General features: G+C 48.2%; 1 protein-coding gene across 3 annotated transcripts in view; it reads left to right on the top strand.

The window, feature by feature from the left end:
• The window catches only part of ARHGAP22 (Rho GTPase activating protein 22), a 215,139-nt gene that overhangs the window by 57,151 nt on the left and 132,829 nt on the right, over window positions 1-25,159 (top strand). For all 3 annotated transcript variants that reach the window (XM_066349404.1, XM_066349402.1, XM_066349403.1), the window contains exon 2: window positions 6,699-6,898. In XM_066349404.1, the coding sequence (XP_066205501.1) occupies window positions 6,699-6,898 (200 nt within the window). The remainder of the gene's footprint in view (window positions 1-6,698; window positions 6,899-25,159) is intronic.

Genomic DNA, 25,159 nt, shown 5'->3' with positions numbered 1-25,159 from the left:
TTGGTGAGCGGTGGGAGCACATTTGGGAACGAGGTGCAGGAGTTGAATTTGGGCATGGGCTTACATGATCCTCAACCGTCCAATGTGGAGATGGTTTGACATGTGAGCCTGAAGTTCTGGAGAAAGATCTGGGCAGAGACAAAGATGTGGAACCCTAATGGAATGGCGGGCAACTGAGACATCCCTGAGCCACAGCAGGACTTCTGTCGGGAACAGGACAGGGAGCCCAGAACAGGCCAGGCAGGCTGTCGGAAACCGGGCAGACATGCAGGCACTGGAGGAAGGAAACGCTTCGAGAAGAGGGCAAGAACCTGTATCTCAGCACCAAGGAGTTTCAGAAGCTGAGAACCAAAACCCACCTGTTGGATTGGACCAGAGCCATTTCAGAAAAGAAATCTGCCAGATGCAAGGAGTTGACAGAGACTGGGGGGGGGGTGAGGAAGGAGAGGCTGGGAGGCTGGGCCACTATCTCAGGAGATGCTTGTTGGTGAGGGGAGGGGACCACGTCAACCCAGCACACGTGCTGATTTGAAGCAGGAGACAGCAAATGCCGGGCTCCTTCCTTTATCTGGAACCAGAGCCCCACCTCCCTCGAGGCAGACCCAAAGTCTGCTCATCCTTCAAGGCTCAGCCTGGGTGTCCCTCTTCCAGGGTTCCACAAGTGGTGACTGCAGAAAGGTTTGAGCTGACATCAAAGTGACCACTGCCTTTGCCTGGCAGGTGGTCTGTGGTGCACTCATCTCTGAGTGGCGTTCTCGGTGGCTGATTCCCCCTGCAGACTGGGAGCTCCAGGGAGCAGAGACAGCTCAAGACTTCTGTAGCTTTGGAAGGCGTGTGTGAGTGAGGGAATGACTGTACTGGGAGCAGGAGAGCCACAACTCTGCAGTCCTCGGCCTCCCTCGTCCCTGGTGAGGAGCCTATCCTGGACCTGCTCCAGAAACAGCTCTGGAGCCTTAGGGAGCAGGAGAGCCACAACTCTGCAGTCCTCGGCCTCCCTCGTCCCTGGTGAGGAGCCTATCCTGGACCTGCTCCAGAAACAGCTCTGGAGCCTTAGGGAGCAGGAGAGCCACAACTCTGCAGTCCTCGGCCTCCCTCGTCCCTGGTGAGGAGCCTATCCTGGACCTGCTCCAGAAACAGCTCTGGAGCCTTAGGGAGCAGGAGAGCCACAACTCTGCAGTCCTCGGCCTCCCTCGTCCCTGGTGAGGGGCCTATCCTGGACCTGCTCCAGAAACAGCTCTGGAGCCTTAGGGAGCAGGAGAGCCACAACTCTGCAGTCCTCGGCCTCCCTCGTCCCTGGTGAGGAGCCTATCCTGGACCTGCTCCAGAAACAGCTCTGGAGCCTTAGGGAGCAGGAGAGCCACAACTCTGCAGTCCTCGGCCCCCCTCGTCCCTGGTGAGGAGCCTATCCTGGACCTGCTCCAGAAACAGCTCTGGAGCCTTAGGGAGCAGGAGAGCCACAACTCTGCAGTCCTCGGCCTCCCTCGTCCCTGGTGAGGGGCCTATCCTGGACCTGCTCCAGAAACAGCTCTGGAGCCTTAGGGAGCAGGAGAGCCACAACTCTGCAGTCCTCGGCCCCCCTCGTCCCTGGTGAGGAGCCTATCCTGGACCTGCTCCAGAAACAGCTCTGGAGCCTTAGGGAGCAGGAGAGCCACAACTCTGCAGTCCTCGGCCTCCCTCGTCCCTGGTGAGGAGCCTATCCTGGACCTGCTCCAGAAACAGCTCTGGAGCCTTAGGGAGCAGGAGAGCCACAACTCTGCAGTCCTCGGCCTCCCTCGTCCCTGGTGAGGAGCCTATCCTGGACCTGCTCCAGAAACAGCTCTGGAGCCTTAGGGAGCAGGAGAGCCACAACTCTGCAGTCCTCGGCCTCCCTCGTCCCTGGTGAGGAGCCTATCCTGGACCTGCTCCAGAAACAGCTCTGGAGCCTTAGACTGGTAGAGCAGTTGGACTTGAACCTTGGCTTAAATATTTTGAGAACTGAATCAGTTGATTCAGGAAATGCTGAGGACAGGAACAGTGGTTATTAATAAATCATAACAATGGGTGTTTTTTTTTCAAGATACTCAATGGGGTGTATAAGTAATATCTATATAATTGATCAGCTGGGGAAAAACCTGGGCTGGTCTGGCAACCTAAGTAACATCTGCTGGAAGTACTTCCCTGGTAAGCTAGGGCAGCAGCAGAAGGGCCCCACCACAGGAGCCCGGATGGTGGAGTGGCACAAAGAATGCTGCCATCTGCTGATACAGACACAGGCTGCCACTCTGGCCTGAAGGCCAGCCCTGCCTACTTACCCAAGGGACCCCTCGCCTGCTCCCTTACCTGCAGCCCTCAGGAGGTGGCCCAGGGCTTGGGGATCAGGGCCAAAAATGTCACCCTTTCGTCATCTTGCCATGTTGTGGGAACTGAGGATCGGTCAGGGATTGAGTGGGAGAGGGATGGAAGAAAGGTCCACGTTAGTGGGACAGCGTGGGCAGATGGTAGGCAGATAGAGGGAACGCAGTCACTAGTGTAACAGAAAGAGCTTAAAAACACACACACACAGGAATGACAGGTACAATGCAATAATGGTTGCAGGGACTATCTGTTCCTATCAGAAATGAGTCCATGGTCGAAGAATTACAGTGATTACATCAGGGCTCAGATGTGTTCCTCCAAATTTCAGGATGGCCCCTTTGAGTGACCCCTGCAGCAACGTCCTTGATACTGGCCAGAAAGAGGAAAGGAGCTTCCTGTGAGATAAAGGAAAGAGAGTGGGGGAAAGGTGTAGGGAAGGTTGGGAGTGGTAAGAACTCAGTTGTAACTATGAAGGACAGTACCAACCCTAGAAGACTGCTAGTCAGTGGTGTCATCTGGGAAGAGGAAGCCGCCAGGGTAGACAGGCTCTGAAGTAAGAGAGATGGCCCCTCTGCCCTGCCTGGGGGCCTTCAACAAGTCTCCACAGAGGGCTGAGGCAGAACTCACCCTTCCAGGATGGTCCCTTGGAAGCAGCAAGGTGGCTTAGGGGAACTAGGCAAGGGTACTCAAGTGTGATGCTTCCAGAGGGGGGATGCCCTTCAGAAAGCAGGGAGGGGCTTTGGATAGGGCCACTGCCCTTGGAGCCTGAGTAACAGGAATCCTGCTAGAATGGAAGCTCCAGCAGGACCCAGATTTTTATGGGTTTTTTTAATAATTTAAAATATTTTTCAGTTACAGTTGATATACATTATATTATTAGTACAATTCAATGATTAGACATTTGTATAACTTAAGAAGTGATATCCAGTCCTACCCAGTTAGCTCAGTGGTAGAGTGTCAGCCAGCATGTGGAAGTCCTGGGTTCAATTCCCAGCAGGGCACACAGGAGAAGCGTCCATCTGCTTCTCCACCCCTCCGCTTCCCCCACCCTCTCTTTCATCCCCTCCTTCAGCAATGGCTCAAATGAGTGAATTGGCCCTGGGCACTGAGGATGGCTCCATGGCCTCCCCTCAGGCCCTAAAATAACTCGGTTGCCAAGCAACAAAGCAGCATCCCCAGATGGGCAGAGCATCAGCCCCAGACAAGTTGCCAGGTGGATCCAAGTCAGGGCACATGTGGAAGGGTGTCTGCCTCCCTGCCTCTCACTTGATTAAAAAAAAAGAAGTAACTCCCTTAATAAGTCTAATACCCATCTGACATCATACATAGTTACAGTAATACCTCGGTTTTTGTTACTTTGGTTATCGTCAGTTTTGGTTTTTGTCGATTTTTTCCATGAAATATTTGTCTCGGATTTTGTCAGTGTGCCCATCTGACCTCACTGCTAATTTTGCAAAAACAAAAGGTGACCCGGCCCTGGCCGGTTGGCTCAGTGGTAAAGCGTCGGCCTGGCATGTAGAAGTCCCGGGTTCGATTCCCGGCCAGGGCACACAGGAGAAGCGCCCATCTGCTTCTCCACCCCTCCCCCTCTCCTTCCTCTCTGTCTCTCTCTTCCCCTCCCGCAGCCAAGGCTCCATTGGAGCAAAGATGGCCCGGGTGCTGGGGATGGCTCCTTGGCCTCTGCCCCAGGCGCTCGAGTGGCTCTGGTCACAGCAGAGCGATGCCCTGGAGGGGCAGAGCATCGCCCCCTGGTGGGCAGAGCGTCGCCCCCCCGGTGGGCGTGCCGGGTGGATCCCAGTCGGGCGCATGCGGGAGTCTGTCTGACTGTCTCTCCCGGATTCTAGCTTCAAAAAAATACAAAAAAAAAAAAAGGTGACCCATACATTCTCCTGCTCATTGTGGCACTGTTTCTCGTTGTGTAAGCATCACCCCACAGTGTCTAGCCAAACAATTCCATTGCTTTCCAGTGTTTTTGTGCTTTTTTTATTGATTGTGAGTGCTAATACTATGATTACATGGAAGTGATTACTGCGTATACAATATTCGGTATAATGTGTTTATTTTGTGTTTTTCAGTTTCAAAATATACATAACGCACATAAGATAAATCACATGTGCTCAAATCTCATTGCCCCTGTTAAGTGTTTCCCTTGCTAATAAGTTAACCCTTTCCTTTTAGTTCTATCATGGGACCAAAGAAAGTTTTATTTATTTATTTATTTATTTATTTGTATTTTTTCTGAAGTTGAGAAGCAGGGAGACAGAGAGACAGACTCCTGTATGCACCCGACCGGGATCCACCTGGCATGCCCACCAGGGGGCGATGCTCTGCCCATCTTGGGGCGTCGCTCAATTGCAACCAGAGCCATTCGAGCGCCTGGGGCAGAAGCCAAGGAGCCATCCTTAGCGCCGGGCCAACTTTGCTTCAATGGAGCCTTGGCTGCAGGAGGGGAAGAGAGAGACAGAGAGGAAGGAGAGGGGAAGGGGTGGAGAAGCAGATGGGCGCTTCTCCTGTGTGCCCTGGCCGGGAATCGAACCCGGGACATCCACACTCCGGGCAGACGCTGTACTGATTAGCCAACTGGCCAGGGCTCCATTTATTCTTTACATTAGTCTTTTATATTCATTTTATATTAATTTCTTATTGTTTTTAGTATTAAACACTATATTTATTCTCTATAAAATGTGTTTTTGCCTGACCAGGCAGTGGTGCAGTGGATAGAGCATCGGACTAGGATGCAGAGGACCCAGGTTTGAGACCCCGAGGTCACCAGCTGGAGCGTGGGCTCATCTGGTTTGAGCAAGGCTCACCAGCTTGAACCCAAGGTTGCTGGCTTGAGCAAGGGGTCACTTGCTCTGTTGTAGCCCCCTGGTCAAGGCACATGTGAGAAAGCAATCAATGAACAACTAAGGAGCCGCAACAAAGAATTGATATTTCTCATCTCTCTGCCTTCCTGTCTGTCCCTATCTGTCCCTCTCTCTGACTCTGTCTCTGCCACACACACACAAAAAAATTGTTTTTGGTACGTATTTTGGAGTGTCTAGAACAAATTAATTGGATTTACATTGATTCATATGGAAATAATTGACTCAGTTTTTGTCGGTTTAGATTTCACTGATTATTTTCAGAGGATTATAGACAAAAACTGAGGCATCACTGTATTATAGTATTATTGACTATATTCCCTGTGCTGTACTTTATATCCCCGTGATTGTTTTATAACCAGTAATTTGTACTTCTTAATCCCTTCACCTTTTTCACTCATCGCTGCAACCATCAATTTGTGCTCAGTATCTATGAGTCGCTTTGTTTCTTGTTAATTTTGTTCTTTAGGTTCCACATAGTGAAATTATATGGTAGTTGTCTTTTTCTATCTGACTTATTTCTCTTAGTATGATACCCTTTAGGTCCATCATGCTGTTTCAAATAAGATCTCGTTCTTTTTTGTGTGTGTGTGACAGAGAGAGACAGAGAGAGGGACAGACAAACCAGAAGGGAGAGAGAGGAGAAGCATCAGTTCTATTGTGGCGCCTTAGTTTCTCATTGATTGATTTCTCATATGTGCTGCAGGGAGCTACAGCAGACTGAGTGACCCCTTACTCAAACCAGTGACCTTGGGCTCAACCTGGTGACCTCAGGGTTTTGAACCTGGGTCCTCCAAGTCCCAGTCCAGTGCTCTATCTACTGTGCCACCACCTGGTCAGGTGGAAGGTCTCATTCTTTTTCATGGCTGAGTAATATTCCATTATGTACATCACATCTTCTTTATCCATTTGTCTATTGATGGACACTGGATTGCTTTCATACATTGGCTAATGTAAATCACCTGGAATGAACATAGGCCATGGGAGGAGAGCACAGCTTTTACTTACCCTGCTATCTTGACCATAAGTCTTATGTTTCTTATTTCACTGTTTTATCCCTAGCACCTAGAACAGAGACAGGCATATAGTAGGTACTCAATAAATAGTTGCTGAGTTAGTTAATGAATGAACCATTAAACATATGGAAGGATGGCTTTGTAGATCCATGGGTAGATGTGTGGACCAATGGAGAGATGCATGGGAAGGTACATGGATGGAAGAAGAAACCTGGGAGATGGAGAACCTAGGATCCCAGGGACATAGCAGATAATAACCAGACAAGCAAGCTGTGCACCTACCTCAGGGGGGTAACCTTGAGATATTACTGCTGAGGTGCTCCAGCCTATGTTCCTTTGAACCCAAGGGGGCCAAGCATGACCATGCCCTGGTGCCCTAAGCTCCCATGTCTTGGTCACAGGGTAGCTGGGATGTCAGGATAGGGAAAGGACCAACCAAAGGCATGCATCCTCCCCACTCACTTTGTGTGTTCCTGGTTTCCAGCCCGCTCCAAGAGCCTGGTGATGGGTAAGCAGAGCCGGAGCCCAAGGCCACTGCCCTGCCCTCAAGGGCTGGGCCCGGTGCTGAAGGCGGGCTGGCTGAAGAAGCAAAGGAGCCTCATGAAGAACTGGCAGCAGCGCTGGTTTGTGCTGTGTGGGGACCAGCTCCTCTACTACAAGGACAAGGATGAGACCAAGCCCCAGGTGAGAAGCACATGTTCTGTGTCCGCAGACATCATGGAGCAGGGGGCTCCAGGGAAGGGTTAGCCATGCCCAGAAGAGGGGTAGGCAGAGAGACCCTCCTGTTGGGACCTCCACTCCTCAAGTACCCAAGCCACTGACTTCACTCAGAGTGACACTGCACCAAACCTCCAAAGTGACTTTTTTTTTAATTCAGTGAGAGGCAGGGAGGCAGAAACACAGACTTCCACATACACCCTGACTGGAATCCACCCAGCAAGCCCACTAGGGGGCAATGCTTTGCCCATCTGGGGCATTGCTCCGTCACTCAGCAACTGAGCTCTTCTTAACACCTGAGACAGAGGCCATGGAGCCATCCTCAGCACCTAGGCAAGCGTGGCCAACAGTTTTTGCCCCCGGGCCAGATTAGAAAGAAAACTTTTTTCATGGGCCAGATGAAATATTAAAATTAAAAAAATGTTAAATACAAAAATGATTCATTTAAGTAAACAAAATTTTATTATCTAATTTGCTTATGAATAAATGTGAGTGAAAAAATTTTAATATACAATATTATTTTAATAAAAATATATTTTAATAAAAATATAATTACAGTGGTACCTTGAGATATAAATTTAATTCATTCTATAACCGAGCTTGTCAGTCAACTTGTATATCAAACTGCTGACACTGGACCCATGTGCCAATGTGCCAACTAGCGGTAGCTTCCTGAATTACCACTTGTATCTTGGAAGTTCACTCAGATCTCGATCAAAACTACAAACTGAGTAACAGCTCATATCTTAAAAAAAAAAAAAATTTATATGTTGGTCTGTTCATATATCAAGGTAGCACTGTACATACTGTATAAATATCCAAACTGCATCGCAATCAATCAAAACAATATTTAATTAATACAATGAGCTTGAAGGGGTTATATCTCAAATAAAACAATTATTTTGTTTTATAAACATTCTGGACATGTTTTCAGTTATCAACTGCAGCTATTGTCTATGCTACAATGCCACTTGATTCAGCACATTTGACCACAAAAATAACAAATTGTTTGACCTTGGGTGCGCACTGGCAAACTCCGCCTAAAAGAATGTGGGTTTCACATCGCCACTAAACATCAAACAGTTCATATCGAGTACAGATGAATACAAAAGTTGTAAATCTTTATAATGAAATTTTTAAAAAACAATAAAGAAGTATCATGAATCCATTCAACCAATTATTGGAAGTTAACCCTAGATTAGTCAAACGCGAAATTCTTTTCCATGTATCACTATCTTCTTAAATATTTCAATTTCCAATAATCAATCAAAGATGCTTCCGCTTCTGAGTAGCTGAGATTTTAAAGTAGAGAAGAATATTAAAAATTTAATCGCAGGCTGCATAAACTCATTACACGGGCCGGACTCGGCCCGTGGGCCGTATGTTGGCCATGCCTGACCTAGGGCCAACTTGCTCCAATTGAGCCATGGCTGCAGGAGAGGCAGAGAGAGAGAGATAGAGACAGACAGAGAGAGTGAGAGGGGGAGGGGTGGAGAAGCAGATGGTCACTTCTCCTTTGTGCCCTGATTGGGAATCAAACCCAGGACATCCACACGCCGGGCCGACGCTCTACCACTGAGCCGACGGGCCAGGGCTCCAAAGTGACCTTTATTCTCAGCCCCCACATACCCAGTGTCCCAGCCTAGTTTACTGAAACATATCCACAGTAAAGGATGTGTTTTCTTATGACATTGATAATGAGCATCTATGCACCATCTGAGAAAACAAGTTTTCAGTGTTCTTTTCAGCCTTTCCGTGATCCCCAGAAGACACAATTGCACACATTCTGTTACTTTCACTGTCCAGAAAAATGGGTCCCCAGACAAATCTAACCCTCCCCCCCCCTATGAAATCTAGGTCCTTGCAAAACCCTCTTTTCAGATGCGTTGGCCTGACAGTGGCTGCTTCATCTGTTTCTCACCAGCACTGTAAGGGTCACTTCAGGTGCTTAACATGTCTGCCTTTCCACCCAAATGACACTCGGTTCTCTCATTTAGAGCAATTCATCACCTCACCCCTCTGTGGTGTGGTCTGGTAATAATGAAGTGCTGCCATCCAAGGCAGCTGGGCTCACAGGGCTCAGGCGATCTTGTCCTTGTTATGGGGCTCAGAGAGTGCAAGTACATCTGAAAGAGACCCTTATTTCTGTTGGGAAAAACAGGAAAGGAAATGCAAAGTACTTGTCCCAAAGGGTGGTCCTCATCACTGCTCCAAGTAGGAAAGCAAAGAGAGAGCCTCTCTCTGGGGTGAGGAGTCACAGAGCCTTGGTGGGTGGGAGCCCATGTGCATCTCAGCAGTACCCCAGTGTGGCACTGGGGTCTGGGGACAGAGGGGTGCTCGGTGATGGGCACAGTGGGAGGCGGCGCCTGGGCACAGCACAGGATCCCAGCTACATCACAGTGAGAAAATGCCTCCTTCACCCCTCTTTTAATTCTTCTGAGCATTGATAGGAATTGAGGAATCTCAGTGTTGGGGACAGCATGTCTTTAACACTTTTCCAACACTTGGGGACCTCTCTTGAAAAAACTGGGGGTGAGGGGAAAGTGGGACTCAACCCAGAGCCTCCAGCGGCAGCAATCACTGCCTGCAAATTAATCACTTTCTCCTCACTGTGTTATTCTATAGGTAACTTCTGTTTGTGGGAAGTAATGCTGGTTTCCATTCATGAGAGTGATATTACGTTTTTCTTTCTAAAATACATTTGGTTAAAAATAAAGTGTGTTGCTCATCAATGTGAATGTACTTAATGCCATGGAACTATATATACACTTAAAAATGGTTAAAATGGTAGATGATATATTATGTGTATTTTGTCACAATAAAAGATAAAACAAGTGAGGCTGCATAAGGAAAACTTTTGTGTAAATAACAGTAGAGATGAGAGGTGGCTATGACACAATCAGGAAGGCAGATCTAAATGGAACTTTAGGAACCGTGATCTTGTATAGCCTCCCTGGCTCTATGAGGAGTGCAAACAAGACCCAGGAGGTCGAGTGGAACAAACAGAACCTCAGCGTCAGAGAGATCTGAATTTGTAATACTTGGGACAAGTCACTTAATTTTTTTTTTACTTTTGGTTTTATTATTTATTGCTGGTATTGACATCCCCACTCACCAGCCGGGACACAGGAGGAACCCGTGGGCCCACCCCATTATTCCTTCCCTGAACCCTCACCCCTGTGGCAGCCCTGTTGCACAGGTCCCCAATCTCAAGGAGACTATTAGTCAGATTTGACTCATTGAGCTTATACAGTAGGATCTCAAAGGTGCATGCCTATTGGCAAAATAGCCCACAAATTTCCATTTAATTGCATAAACCACATGTGATGAGTTCTCAATATCTACTTCCTGGAAAAATGTGGCCTGCTCACTGTTTACAGTGACAGGATTACCGAGGCGGTGAGCAGCCTACTGACAGATGGCCTATCATCTGTCCATCAGAGGTAATTGTCCAGAGAAGGGATGTCCCTTGATGCTGCCCAGAGCATGTTAACACACCATAAGCCTCCCTCTCGAGTGCACACTCTTGTTCTTTCTCCAGAGCCCTTTGTCTTCCCCTCTCCCTCTCACTAGCAGGAGGGTCAGCTGAGAACACAGAGCATAGGAGGAAGAGGAAGGGGCTTCCCCAAGCTCAGAGGGAAAAACTAGGCAAAGGTGCTTTAATATAGAACCTGAAAGGAGGAACTTGTCTATCCTTGAGAGTTTCCAACAGATAGACTTATACTGTCAATAATAGAGGATTCCACATTTGTGCATCTTTGCAGTTGTAGCTTCAGCTTGAAATGTTTCTTGGACTATGAAAATGCCTGCCACCCCTTCTGTTAATCAGCCTGGTCCATTTCCACTGTGTGAGGACTCACAAAGGGAGTCTAGTTATTCCCATTCTTGACTTGGGGGTTTCTTGGCTTTGAATAGGAATGGAAAGTATAACTTCCAAAACATAAGGTGGAAAAAATGTTGCAAACTGAATGTAACCAGTTCAAAAAATGAGCAGAAAATGGAAGGATGTGGGGAATAAAAACAGAGAAAGGTAAATGGAAAATGAAAAGTAAATAAATTAGGTAGCAAGGAAAAGGTACAAACATTTCAGTTGTCATAGTAAGTGTGAATAGGTCAGATTCATCTGCCTCTTAAAAGGTGGAAAAGTGAGTGTATGGCCAGTATCCACAGCCACCATCACAGCCGCCTGGCCCATGCAGGTTCACACTGGATTCGGACAGATGGTAATGGAACAATGGAGCCAAGAACTGGTGGGCCATCATCTTTAATCCTAGCTTGTACCCGGCAGGCAAGTAAAACACACACTGGGCTCCAAAACCCACTCATTCAGTGCTCACAAAGCTACTGACTTATCCGAGTTTCCTAGAATCAAAGGTTTCTAGCTCACCAGACTTATTCACCTGTTCCCCATCTCCTTCTTTCTCTCTGCACAAACTGGCTTTTCCTCCAGCACTCCACCATCTTGGCTGCTTCTCCTGGCCTCCTCCACATGGCCTTTCTCTGCTCTGCTCTTTAATGCTAATCTCAGGAACCAAGAGAGCAAGCTCCCAGTCTGCCCCCATTTTATAGTGCAGAAATCAAAACCTTTAATCCAATATACAAAATAGGGAAGTCTCTAATACAAAGTCACTTTCTGAGGCATGATGGGATTGCACCACCCCACATCAAAAAGGGTGGGAAGGCTATAAGAACCCTGCCTGCTTACAGCCTGTCCCCCACATCCAATGCAAACTATAAGCAAGCAAACATATATATCATATTTACAAACTTATTTGACCAACAGTGATTTAAAACTGCCTTTGAAAAAGAGAGAGCTATAAACAAAAAGGTTTAATATCAAAACAATGGGAAAAAGATAAGCCAGAAATTTAAACAAAAAAGAAAGTAAATTTAGCAACATCAGAATCAAATTTAAGTAGAGTTTAAAGTGATAAGGACAAAAGGGAACAAAGAAATATTTTGAAATAAGATACATAACCACCTACCAAGAAAATAGAGCAGTTGTGAATGTTCATGATTTATGCACAAAGGATATAAACAAAGAAAACCAACACCCATTTCTCTCCGTCTTCTTCAAAAAATAATTCTCCAAAAAATGGAATTATGGAGACACATTCACTGACTATGGTGCAAAAGAAAGAAGACAGAGATTAGGAACACAATGGTAGCAAGTGAGGGTGTGTGTGCAGGAGTGAGGAAGAAATCTATACAAGTGGAAGTCAAGCACACAATCTATACTTCTAAACGCATAAGCAAAAATCAAAACTTAAATTCAGACTTCTAGTTACCAGTGATGGGCTTAGAAACCCCACACCACAGTGAGGAGGAGGGTAGGCATGTTTGACGGTAACCACACCCGGGTAGAAAGGGCAGGAGGGAAGGCGGGAGCAGCAGCAGCTGTAAACAACAGCTGGGCAGAGGCAGCTGGTTTAGCAGACCTGGCAGAGCTCAAAGCTAAGCCAGTATTTGGGAGAGAGTGCAAAATCTGTCTGCTCTGCAAAAAGCATTCCCACCAAAGATTCAGCAATTGCCTCAGGCACTTTGGGCAAAAAAAGAAAGAAAAAAAACAATTAATTAGATCCCAACTGTCCTCAATAACCTAATGCAAAACTGTGACTGCCCTCCCCCAGGGGCATAACCCAGTTTATTCTCTGGGAATACTGAGAGTGGGGGGCCCTTCAGAGTGAGGACGCAGACCCAGCTATTGGTAGAAGGACCATACTGAGAACAGCTGGTTAGACGAAAGTTGCTGTGCTAACCAGTTAGTTAGCCCTCCCAGTCTTACCCCACAGTTGGCCCCAGGCCTCAGCAGTCTGGAACAACCTGCAGAAGAAAATGAAGGCTTTTCACAGGAGAATCTGAGAGCCAAGAAGAAAACAAAATGCGGACAGCCAGGGTCCCCCGAGGAGCAAGGCCTACCATGTTCCGGCCTCTGCCCACACAGCTTCCAGTCGCTGCTTAGAGAACTACTCAGAAGGGCTCTAGGTGCTGACATTTAAGGAGAGAACCTCGTAGGGATGGAAAAAAGAGGCAGGTCGGAGGCAACCGAAACTATGCGGGAAGAAAACGGTTACATAAAACTATCTTTACCTGTGAAATTAGTTCACCAGGGTCACCCCCAATAAATGCAATTAAAAAAAAAAAAACTGTCTTTAACATCTCCACAGAGACTATCAAAATGGACAGAGAACAAATGAGCTCCCAGAATTCAGAAATTAGATATCAGAAACCAAAACTCAAAGGAATGGCCTGACTTGCAGTGGCGCAATGGATAAGACACCACTTGGAATGCTGAGGTCGCCAGTTCGAAACCCTGGACTTGCCCTGTCAAGACTCATACAAGAAGCAACTACTTCTGTGAGTTGATGCTTCCTGTTCCACATGCCTCCCCCACAACCCCTGCTCTCTCTTCTTTCTCTAAAAATCCATAAATAAAATCTTGGAAAAGAAAATTCAAAGGATTGGATGAACAACTTGACACAGTCTCCCGGAAAGAAGAGAATAAGAGAGAGGGGGAGAGGAGAGACAGACAACCCAGTGTCTGGACAGAGGGAGCTCTAGGAAGACAGCAGCCCCAGGCCGAAGAAAGAGATCCGCGGAGAAATTCCCGGTGAAACTCCATTTTCCAGGATGGCATAAACACTGAGTACTGAGAGAACCAAAGCTACCTGGGGGTTCAGGAAGTCAGGGTTGGAGGGGAATTTGGTCAGGGCAGGGGTAAATAAAACAAATTCTCAACCTTCTATTCTAGGAATTCCATAGATATTCCTAAAGTTTTCAATCAAGACATAGTAATGTAATCATGTTAGTTAAAAATAAACATAAGATAACTGACCTGTGGTGGTAAAGTAGGTAAAGCATCGACCGGAATGCTGAGGTTGCCAGTTCAAAGCCCCAGGCTTGCCCCATCAAGGCACACATAAGAAGTAACTACTGCAAGTTGATGCTTCCCATCCCCCCTTTCTCTCTTTCTCTCTCCTCTCTCAAATCAATAAATAAAATCAAGGAAGGAAGGAGAGAGAGAGAGAAAGAGAGAGAGAAAGAGAGAGAAAGAAAGAAAGAAAGAAAGAAAGAAAGAAAGAAAGAAAGAAAGAAAGAAAGAAAGAAAGAAAGAAAGAAAGAAAGAAAGAGAAAGAAAGAAAAGAGGGAGGGAGGGAGGGAGGAAGGAAGGAAGGAAGGAAAAGAAAAAAGAAGGAAAGAAAAAGAAAAGAAAGAAAGGAAAAAATACCTTTAGGAGAGCTGAAAGCAGTGATGTGAGATTCAGGCAATGGAAAAAGAAGACATGGCTGACTTATAACAAGCCTTGTATAACCGTCTGATGCTCTAACCTATGTTTATACATAACTAACTAGAAAAGCAAAATAAAACCAAAACAGTTTATTTTGGAATTTTCAGAATACAGCTACTACAAATCAAAGATATAGGGTGAGGCTGTTGGGGAGGTCATGTAGAATAAAGTGGCGATCAAAAAATGTTAGACTTACTTGTATTATTTTAATTCCTCACACCAAGACTATTGTAGTGCTGGTGGCCTAGTTCAGGCAGGTCCACATTGCATTTAGGTAGACGGTAGAGAAACTGCAGAGCAGGAAAACGTCCAGCCATACCTGTTTATTGGAGACTCACAAAGACAGGTGAGCAAATAAACAACAAAAGGGAAAGAGCTAATAAACAAAGGAAACTCTATTCACAGTAAGGACAAGGGAACAAGGAAAACTGCACCTCACGATGGAGGAGAGTGACCTGGGAGAACCACTGCCCAGGAGAAGCACCCATAGCCTTGTATAGACTATGCACACGGGCCTCTGCCACGTGCTCATGCACCAATCAGGCAAAGTGCTTGCAGCAGGTAAACCTGCCAGCAAGCCTAACACAGCTGCCCCACATTCCACCCCTTTAGGGTTGCTCGTCTCACAATCTACATGACAGGTTTCTTCCACGATGAGTGAGGAGTGAGGGACATTACAAAAATAAAAACAGTACAGTCTACAACAACAGAATTACAAACACAGCTGTGGGTGAAATGAAAGTGTGGTCAGTGGCACCAAGAGAGGCAAATCTTTCCCTTCTGGCAGAATCCAGGCCAGAGCTCTGTCTGCAGACAGCACAGTAGCAGGTACAAGAGGCCACCCCGGGCGGGCATACCAAACCTTATTGGCCTGCACACCAGGATCTGCTGGTTCCATGTGCAGCAGAATGGGAGAACTCATTATTGGCCATAGAGAAGTTACAAAGATGCCCTTCATAATGCTGTCCCCCTGAGCACTCAAGGGATAATACACTTCTACCTTAGGTAGCCAGGTGCTGGTTGCCCAGGGAGTTAACTGGAGGTCCACCTCTAGCCCCCTACCCCACGGTGTCAACAAGGCCACCCATCGCAGGTAGGGGCCTGTACAGTCCAGGGCCAAGTCCATTGAAGCTGTTGGCCTTTAAGGAGGGCATTTGGGGCAGACAAGAGCACATTGCCCTGCCGTCCAAAGCCAGGCTTGATCAAAGCATCCTTGGTGTGTATCTGCAACTGGGTAGGAGCAGCTGCCTGGTGCAGGGGGGCCTCCACAGGAGCTGGCCCCCGCCCATTGAGGTCTCTCATTCAAAATCCGGAGTACTGTCCACAAGCAGTGTGTCCATCCAATAAGGGAGCTGGTGCCTCTCTCCTGTCGCAGTCCCTGCTTTAAGAGTCCATTATACCGCTCAATGATACCAGCACCCTGGGGGTGGTAGGGGGCATGATACTTCCAGTCCACCCCTAGGTCTTGAGCCCATTGCCTCACCATAGAACCCATGAAGTGGGTACCATTGTCACTTTCAAGGACCAGCAGCCACCCATTCGCAGCACTCAGGCGGTCCAGAGCCTGTATGACTGCCTTCTGGTCAGGGTTATGGGCAGGGTAAACAGCAAGCAGCCCGGTGGCAGTATCTACCCAAGTGACTGCATACTGGTACCCTTCTGACTTTGGTAAGGGTCCAATGTTGTCTATCTGCCATCGTGTCAGTGGAACACGACCTCTCTGGATCTGTCCAGGTGACACCAGTGGTCTCCAAGGGTGCTCCTTGGAACATACTGCACATTGCTCACAGGCTGCAAGTACCTCTGCATAGGACACAGGCAAGTTCCACACCTTAACTGCAGCCCACATAGTTTTCTGTCCCGCATGGAGCAGGTGCTGGTGGAGCCACTGTGCCACATCACCTACAGGTGTAGTCTCCAACCATCGCACCCTTGCCAACGTATCTGCCTCATCATTCCCAGGATGGCTAGAGGGGCATGCCCTGTGACATGATATACTGTCACCTGCTTCTGGTTTCCTATTTCCCATAAGTCCTGCCACGTGGCCTGACCCCATAGCGGACAGTGCATTACCATCCACTGGTTAATGTGCCAAGTAGCAATCCAAAGGGTCAGTCCACAATAGATAGCCCAGCTGTCAGTGCAAATCACCAGAGGTGAAGGCTCATTATGGACAACTAGCCATACGGCTCTTAATTCCACCCATTGGCTGCTTTGGCCTGTACCCGTGTCCATCCAGATAGTCTCAGTGGCCAAACGGAAGGCTATGGCTGTTCACTTGGCAGGTTGGCCCCTGCTGGAACCATCAGTCTACCAGGCATCCTCGGGGATGGGCATTCACCCCTCCTGGTAGGGACTGACTTCAGGTTCTGCCTCCTGAGCCCCAGCTGCAGCTGACTCTAAGGTCGCATAGGTGACTGGACCCAAGACTTCCTGCAGTTCTGCTCTCAATGGGATGGTGCTAAGAGCACAATGTTGCTGCAAGTATGCACCCCACTTGGCCAGGATGGAGGTTTGGGCCATACCACTATGAGGTTTGGTCGCCCAATCTCTCACCCATCCTGCAATAGGGTATGTGGTCTTGACTGTAACTGGAGTTGTGGTCATAACACTCTCGTTGGCTAGGAGGGCAGTATACACAGCTGCCAACTGTTTTTCCACTAATGAGTAATGGACTTCAGTGTCTTTCCACAACTGGGACGAAAACTCAACAGGTTGCCACAGGCACTCTGTCCGCTGCCACAAGCCCCATCCAAACCCCTCAGGGGTTACATGGACATCCAGCTCACAGGGCCTGGCAGGATCAAACACATGCAAGGCCTGTGCCACCTTGACAGCTCTCTTCGCTGCTGCAAATGCACCTTGTGCCTGCTCAGTCCAGTCCCAGTGACCCCCTTCCAAATAAGGTTGTACAAGGGGCGTAGTAACTGAGCCAAATGGGGTATGAATGCTCACCAACACCCCAACAGACCTAGGAATTCCTGTAACTGTTTCACTATAGTGGGCACGGGGTATGCTTGGATCTTATCTATAACTGCATCAGGGATAACCTTTGTCTTACCCGACCAGACAACTCCCAAAAACTTAACAGATAACCCAGGTCCTGATTATTAGCCCACATTGACTGCCCAGCCACATAATTTCATATAGGATAGCAGGGTAGGGACTGCTTGCTCTAATTCTGGAAGACAGTCACTAGTTAGGATAATGTCATCGATAGAATGATACATATGAACTGCCTCTGGTTGTTTCCATTTAGCCAGGTCAGCAGCAGCTACCAGCCCATGGCACAAGGTGGGGCTATATAGCCCTGTGGTAATACTGTAAAGGTCCATTGTCTCCCTTCCCAACTGAAGGCAAATTGGTCTTGACTCTCTGCAGCTATATCAATAGAGAAAAAGGCATTGGCCAAGTCTGCTACAAAGTGGAGTGTCCCTAACTCATGGCTTAGCTGATCCATCATGTTAGCTATCGAGGGAACAGCAGCGTGCAAAGGGCGAACAAGTTTATTAAGTTCTCTGTAATCCACTGTCATTCTCCAGGTTCCATCTGGTTTGCGCACAGGCCATACTGGGGAGTTGTAAGGACTGTGCACTGGCCGGATGATCCCCACCTTTTCTAGTTCGAGGATTGTCCCTGTGATTTCTTCATAACCACCTGGCAGGCGGTACTGCTTGGTATTAGTCACACGCCGAGGGATGGGTAATTGCAAAGGGGAATGTGATGCATGTCCCTGCAATACGGCCTTCACAAACCTGATCCACAGCCAGAACTCCCGGCTGTAGTTTCCAACCACAGTCCTTGCAAGACATCTACCCCCAAAATATACTCAGGAATGGGAGATACATACACCTTATATGGCTTAGGAGGCAGTCTCCCTATCCCCAGTGGAATAATTATTGGCTTCACTTGAACAGTTTGGCCCCCATAACCGTGAATGGCCACTGGGGTTTTAGCAGACTGTTCTGGGTTCCCATAAAGAAGGAAACATTCCACACCTATATCCACCAAGGCCAACACCCATTGTACATTAGAAGGGGACCAGTAGATAGCCAGTTCCATGTGTGGCCTCCAGTCCCCACCCGTCCCTGTTAGACAGGTCCCTCGGCCTTCCCCCTATTCAAACTGGAACAGCAGGTCTTGGGGGTCCTCCTCTCCTTCAGTGGTCTCTATAATATAATCTTGTAACTGTGCTGCTCGCACACCAACTTTTTTTTGTTTTGTTTTGTTTTTTGTATTTTTCTAAAATTGGAAACGGGGAGGCAGTCAGACAGACTCCCGCATGCGCCCAACTGAGATCCACCCGGCACACCCACCAAGGGGCGATGCTGTGCCCATCCGGGGCATTGCTCTGTTGCAGCCAGAGCCATTCTGGTACCTGAGGCAGAGGCCATAGAGCCATCCTCAGCTCCCGGGCCAACTTTGCTCCAATGGAGCCTCGGCTGCAAGAGGAGAAGAGAGAGACAGAGAGGAAGGAGAGGAGGAGGGGTGGAGAAGCAGATGGCACCTCTCCTGTGTGCCCTGGCCGGGAATCAAACCCGGGACTCCTGCACGCCAGGCCGACGCTCTACCACTGAGCAAACTGGCCAGGGCCGCACACCAACTGTTTTATTGGTAGCTGCTGGGTTGTTCATCTCAGTGGCTGGAATCTCTGTCCTGGTTTAAGCTGCTGCCAAAGCTCCAAAGGAACCTTATTAGGCTTGCCATCCAATTTCTCCCTATCTGCCCCAGCTGCAATTAAATCTACCCACATCTGTGTTCAGGTAACTTTCACAGGCCCATTCCTCTTGCTAGTCAGAGGGGCAGCACGGGCAGCAGCCCTCACAGCTTTGTGATTCTGCACTGCCTCCAGCTCCCCCAAATCTGCTACTATCTGTGTAACTGCATTGATGGGCTGTCCCACATAGGGGCCCAGGATAGCCACTAGTGACCCAAAAGGGGCTGATGGGGCACTGCAAAGGGTATCCTGTATCCTGACTGTAAATACTTCCTCATCTGGTCCATGGGACCCTGAGTTGAAAACAGCATTCTTCATACCTGATTCCCAAAGGACCTTTAGTAACTCACTGTAGCACTGCCACTGACTCACTGCCCCTGGCAAGTCCTCAGCATTCTGCCAGACCAAACAAATGGCGGCCATCACCCATTCTAATAGGGTATGGTTTCCAGGGTTGTCATGACAGTTCTGAAGATGCTGCCTCAAGGAGGAGTGTGTGGTAATGGCAGCCAATTTCTCCACCTCTGTTCTGGAGAGCATGATGTCATCCACCCTTATGTCCCACAACCTCAGTGACCAGGCTCCATGGGTTTCTGCCTCAATTGTGCCCCCAACTCCATCAGCTCTGCCTGGGTGTAGGGCTGGACCACAGAGTGCTCCACTATCTGTGGAGGAGGCTGTGGTTGCCCCTGAGGGACTCTTTGCTGCTGGGTCTTTACCTTCTTGGCGACCACTGGCCAGGCTCTGAGTCTGCAGATGGCAGTTGGGGCCCGAGCCTCCTCCTTGGAAGCAGAGGACTCAGAAACGCCTGCTCCTGCTGACTCAGAGCCAGTCCGCCAGTAGGAATGCAGCTCCATCTTCCGCGTCCGCTTCGGCTCCTGTGGCTGCCGGCTCTCAGCCTGAAGCTGACTCTTGAGCTCCTGAACCCACAGTTGTTTCTCCAACAGCCATCACTGCCAACATTCAGATTCCAAGGCAAACTGCAACTCACAAACCTGCAATTCCTTCTCCAGAGACTGCTCCAGTTCCAGGCATCATTGGTGCTCAACCTGCACCTCACACTGCAACCCTTGAACCCGGTCGGCCTCCCTCTCCAGTGCTGACTCCAGATTACACTGTCACTGGTTCTCAGCCTGCAGTCTGACTTGCAATTCTCGGATTGCAGCTCCTTCTCCAGTGACTGTTCCAGCTCTTGCAGTTGTTGCTGCTCGCTGCACAGCTCACCCTGGAGCTTTTGACCTCAGACCTCCTCTCACACAGAGCTCTCGGTTTCCTCTCACAGGGCTGTAAATAACAGCCAGTCTACAGCTCCCAAAAGTACAGCCACAGGGAACCATATACTGGAGAATAGCAACCACTCCTCTCCCCCACCCTTCAAGGGTGTTGGCGGCTCCATACCCATCTGCTCTAAACCCAGATGTAATGCTGGTGGCTGAGGCCAAGCTGGTTCATATTGGATTGGGGGATATGGTAGAGGAACTGCAGACCTAAAAAGTGTCAAGCTATACCCATTTATTGGATGCTCGCAAAGATAGGTGAGAAAATAAACAACAAAAGGGAAAGAGCTGATAAACAAAAGAAAACCTGCTACTCACAGTAAGGGCAAGGGAACTAGGAAAACTGCACCTCACTGTGGCAGGAGAGTGATCTGGGAGAATCACCACCCAGGAGAAGCACCCATAGCCTTATATAGACTATGCACACGGGCCTCTGCCAGGTGCTTGTGCAGTAATCAAGCAAAGTGCTTGCAGCTGGTTAACCAGCAAGCAAGCCTAACACAGCTGCCCCACAACTATATATTATGAAGTCCATACATTAAAGTATTTTTAATTTACACAAGGAAAAGAAAACTAAAATCATAAAGGAATGGCACCGGGACACAGCTCTAGAAAGTTCTTTTTCGGGTAACCAGAAAGGGGCTCAGAAGAGGGTCAAAGGGTTCGCTCAGAGCCCAGCCCACCTTGGCAGAGCTGGCCCCACACAGGGCAAGTGCTCCTATCCTGTGTTTAAAATGATCTGCTGCCAGTGGAGCAGGGGGCTGGGTGTCTTGCAGCTCGTGTCCAAGGGAAGCTCAGTCTCTGAAGAAGAACGTGGAGGTCAGGGTGTCAACAGGAACACAAACCTCAGACGTGGTGTCAGAAGCTGGGTGTGCAGTGGAGGAGGGTGCTTGAGTGCCACACCTTGGAAATGGGTCCTGATTCCTTCATTGGTGATGGGGGGCTATGAGGGTTTAGGGGCTCACACTTGGCCTTCAGAGCTCCAAGATGAAAGTCATCCCACAACAGCATGGGGATGACTTAAGAGATTGACTTGAAGGGTTGAGAGAGAGCCAGCCTGGAGAAAGACCATTCAGGTGGGGCTGTGGTCCTGACATCCCGTGTGGCATAGGAAACCACCGTGTGCTGGAGGCAGGGGGTAAGAGCCCTGGAAGCAGCAGGGGAGAAAAGAGAGGGAGTGACATTGACACCTCATGTGGCCCATGCAGCAGACAAGACTTAGAATCCCTCCGCGAGAAGAGAAGCCGGGCTTTGTTTTGATTTCCTCCAGCAGAGTAAGTGATGGTCGGCCTGCAGTGGAAAGGAGACTGATTTAAACTGTGATTTAGTTAATACTAAAAGCGTAGAACTGGGAGGAGGAAAGACAAGATGGATGGGAAAGCAGATGCCCTTCTAGGAGTGACCATTAAAACTGGACAGTCAGAAACCAGAAATGTTTTTAAAAGAGGGAAAATCACAGGGAAGGAAGGCGCAGCCATCTAACCCTGGAGCTTGAAGATCACACAGAGTGTGCGAGCTCCCAGCCCACTATCCCTTTCCGCTGTTTACCAAACCTGCCGTCAAAGGGAAAAACCATTTCCGGTCCCCTGGGTCCTTGCCCCTGAAGAAGGTGCCTAATTGTCTCCATGTTTCAGATGAGGGAGCTGGGGTGGGGAGGTGAGAGGGGCTAGAATCAGGCCTAGATTAATGAGTACAAGACCAGAGCCTTTGAAATCTGAAATCTGCAGGTGAAGACTGCTGGCAAGTGCTCTCTGCTCTGCTGTTGAGCGACTGCCATAGAACCTCGCCACGTGGGAGTGGTGAGACTACACACCAGTGCAGCACCACCCGGGGGCCTCAGTAAGATGTCAGCTGGGCAGCATCCACCTCATGTCTCAGTTGCTCTTTCACCTCTAGACCTCATTACTTCGACTCAGTGAGAACTGAGTTAGCAAACACTGCCTGAGCATCCTTCACAATTAGTAAACTGTTGCTCAAACCAGCCAAGTCATCCTTATTAATTATTAGTATTACTGTGGCTGTTGTTGAGATTGCTATTGTTATTTGATAGCACTTATTTAGTTTAATGTCTGTTCTCCCTTCTAAACAGTAAACTTCATGCAGGCGGGGCCCCAAGTCTGTCTCAGCATTTCTCTTTCCCCACCTGCCACCACAGTGCCTGGCACATACTTGATACTCAGTAATATTTGATGCTTATATGAATAACAGAGAAAAGGAAGGAAGAAAGGAAGGGAGGGAGGGAGGGAATGAGGGAGGGAGGGAGGGAGAGAGGGAGGGAGGGAGGGAAAGAAGGAAAGAAGGAAAGAAGGAAAAACAAATTGAATTAATAAGTGAGAAAATATTTTATTGTTTTTGTAAAGTGCCTGGTGGTTGGCAAGGAGCTTTGAACCGCCTTTTTTTCTGTGAGACTGTAAGTTCATTGGGGTCAAGATTTTGTCTGTTTTGTTTATCTCTGTGAGCTCAGAGCCTGACATTGTAGGAGAAGCTCAATAGATACTTGTTGGAATAAACAGGCACAATTTCCTTTGAGCCTCCCAGGAACCTTGCAAGGGCAGATACAATTCACTCCCATGGTATACAGATGGAGAAAAGGATACTCAGGAAGGTAGGATGGAAGCTTGCATACTATCATGGAGAGAACGTATTTGGAATCAGAACCTGGACTCAGATCCCATTTATACCACCTGCTAACAGCAGATGTGGGCAGATCATTGAATTACACTTGCTCCCACTTTGGGCATGCGTCCTGGGGCGCCACTGCACTAAGGGGTGGACAGATGGAAGGTGCTGGTGGTGGTGGTGGCAGTGTTGCCTAAACTCCCAGAGATCAGATGCCTATAATCATTAGAACGGGGTCTAAATAGAAGACCTTCATGAAGCACAAGAAGTCTTCTAAAATAAAATGAGAAAAGCAGGCAACAAGTCAGACAGCAGGGACCATCCAAATCCCAGGGGCTCCCTAGGAGCAGCCCTGCGTGTGGCTTAAATTAATTTTTTCCATTATGAGTCCAGGCCTGTGGTTGCCAGGACTGCCACTGACAGCCAGTGTCTGGACCTCAGCAAGTCATTTTACAGAATCCTGCATGAACCTGACCAGGCAGTGGCATAGTAGAAAAAGTGTTGGACTGGACTCAAGAGGACCCAGGTTCGAAACTCCAAGGCCTTCAGCTTGAGCATGGGCTCGTCCGGCTTGAGTGCAGGCTCACCAGCTTGAGCACAGGGTTGTTGGCTTGAGTGTGAGATCATAGGCATGATCCCAGGTTACTGGCTTGAGCGTGGGATCATAGACATGACCTCATGATTGCTGGCTTGAGTCCAAAGGTCACTGGCTTGAAGCCCAAGGTCGCTGGCTTGAGCAAGGGGTCACTTGCTCTGCTATAGCCCCCGTTCAAGGCACATATGAGAAAGCAATCAATGAAAAACTAAGATGCCACATCAAAGAATTAATGCTTCTCATCTCTCTCCCTTCCTCTCTGTCTGTCCTTGTCTGACCCTCTCTCTGTCTCTTTCTGTCTCTGACACAGACACACACACACACACACACATACACACACACATAATCCTGCATGATAGAGAAAAATGGCAGGTTTTTGGATTTTGGCTTCACGGCTTACTAGCTAGTCACAGGAGAAGGTGTTTCCCTCTCTGAGCCTCAGTTTCCTGATTGTGAGATGAGACTAGCCACATCTGCTGACCAGGCTGCCATGAGTGTAAGACTAAACACATAGGAAACAGTCTGGTGGTGGTTTCTTCTCCCCTAAAGGAGACTGGACCCAGGGAAAGTTGAGCAACTCATCCAGCTTGGTCAAGCCAGAGGAATACAGTGGTAGGCGGCATGACTGTGACCTTGGCTCTGCCTTACTTCATAGGTTTGAATCTAGGTTACAACTGAAACATGTGCATTACGAACTAAGCAGGCATGTTTCTCAGTGCTTTCTATGAGTGAACTTTCTTTAATTCTCACAGCACGAAGTATGTAATTATCTCCAAGGATGGTCCTCCCCTCCTGACACACACACATACACACATACACACACGCCCCTCTTTTGAACAAGAAGTGGAAACCATCCCCTCACCCCCCACCCTGCTCCTGTGCTGCCTTTGTGACTATTTGACCAACAGAATGAGACTAAGGTGAGGCTGTGCAGGTTCCAGGCTTGGAACCCTGAGAGGCCAAGCAGTTTCTGTTTTTGCTCCAGGAAACTACAGCTATGCTGTGAGGATGCTTGAGTGGACCCAGAACAATGTGGAAACATGTGGAAGAGAGAGGCCACATGTCCCAGATAGACAAGTGAGGCCTTCTTGGACCTTCTAGCCTGTTCCAACCACCAGCTGAGTGAGTTACTCTGGACGGTGACAGGTGGAGCAGAACTGCCAATCGAGTCCTGCCCATTGGTTAAGCCACTACATTTTGGGGTGGTTTGTTACACAGAAATAGATGACTGAAACAACTTAGAAATTATTGTTATCCCCACTTTCCAGATGAGGAAATTGAGGCTCAGAGAGGTTAGCGACTTGCTTGAGATCACACAAAGTTAGTAAGGACTGGGCCAACATCCAAAACTAGACGTCTGGCTGCAGAACCCATTCTCACAGTCATTGTACTACTATGTGTTGTTTTTGATGACATTAAAGAAAAAAACATGCTTTATGAATCTATAGTCTTGGAGGAACAGCAAAGGAGGAAAACAGCACTGAGATTCAGAATAATCTTGGCAGTCAGAATTATCTTGGGAAATTAAAATAAAATATAAAGTCCTCCCTTTTGTTAAAAAAAAAGTTACTTGTTTTCACAGAATAGAGAGACCTAGATTGAAGAATAGGTAGAAGGCAGAGATGAGAATTTTTATTAGTTGCAAGCTCACTATAGCCCAACAGCGAGATGGGGTTGCCAGGAAGGCTCCTGAGGACCATGGTTGTATTGTGATGCACAGAAATTAGTACAA

This window comes from Saccopteryx leptura, chromosome 9 (assembly GCF_036850995.1).
Source record: "Saccopteryx leptura isolate mSacLep1 chromosome 9, mSacLep1_pri_phased_curated, whole genome shotgun sequence".
In the NCBI taxonomy this organism is placed as follows: Eukaryota; Metazoa; Chordata; class Mammalia; order Chiroptera; family Emballonuridae; genus Saccopteryx; species Saccopteryx leptura.
The sequence above is the reverse complement of the archived record's forward strand: the minus strand, read 5'-3'. Positions and strand labels throughout refer to the sequence as shown.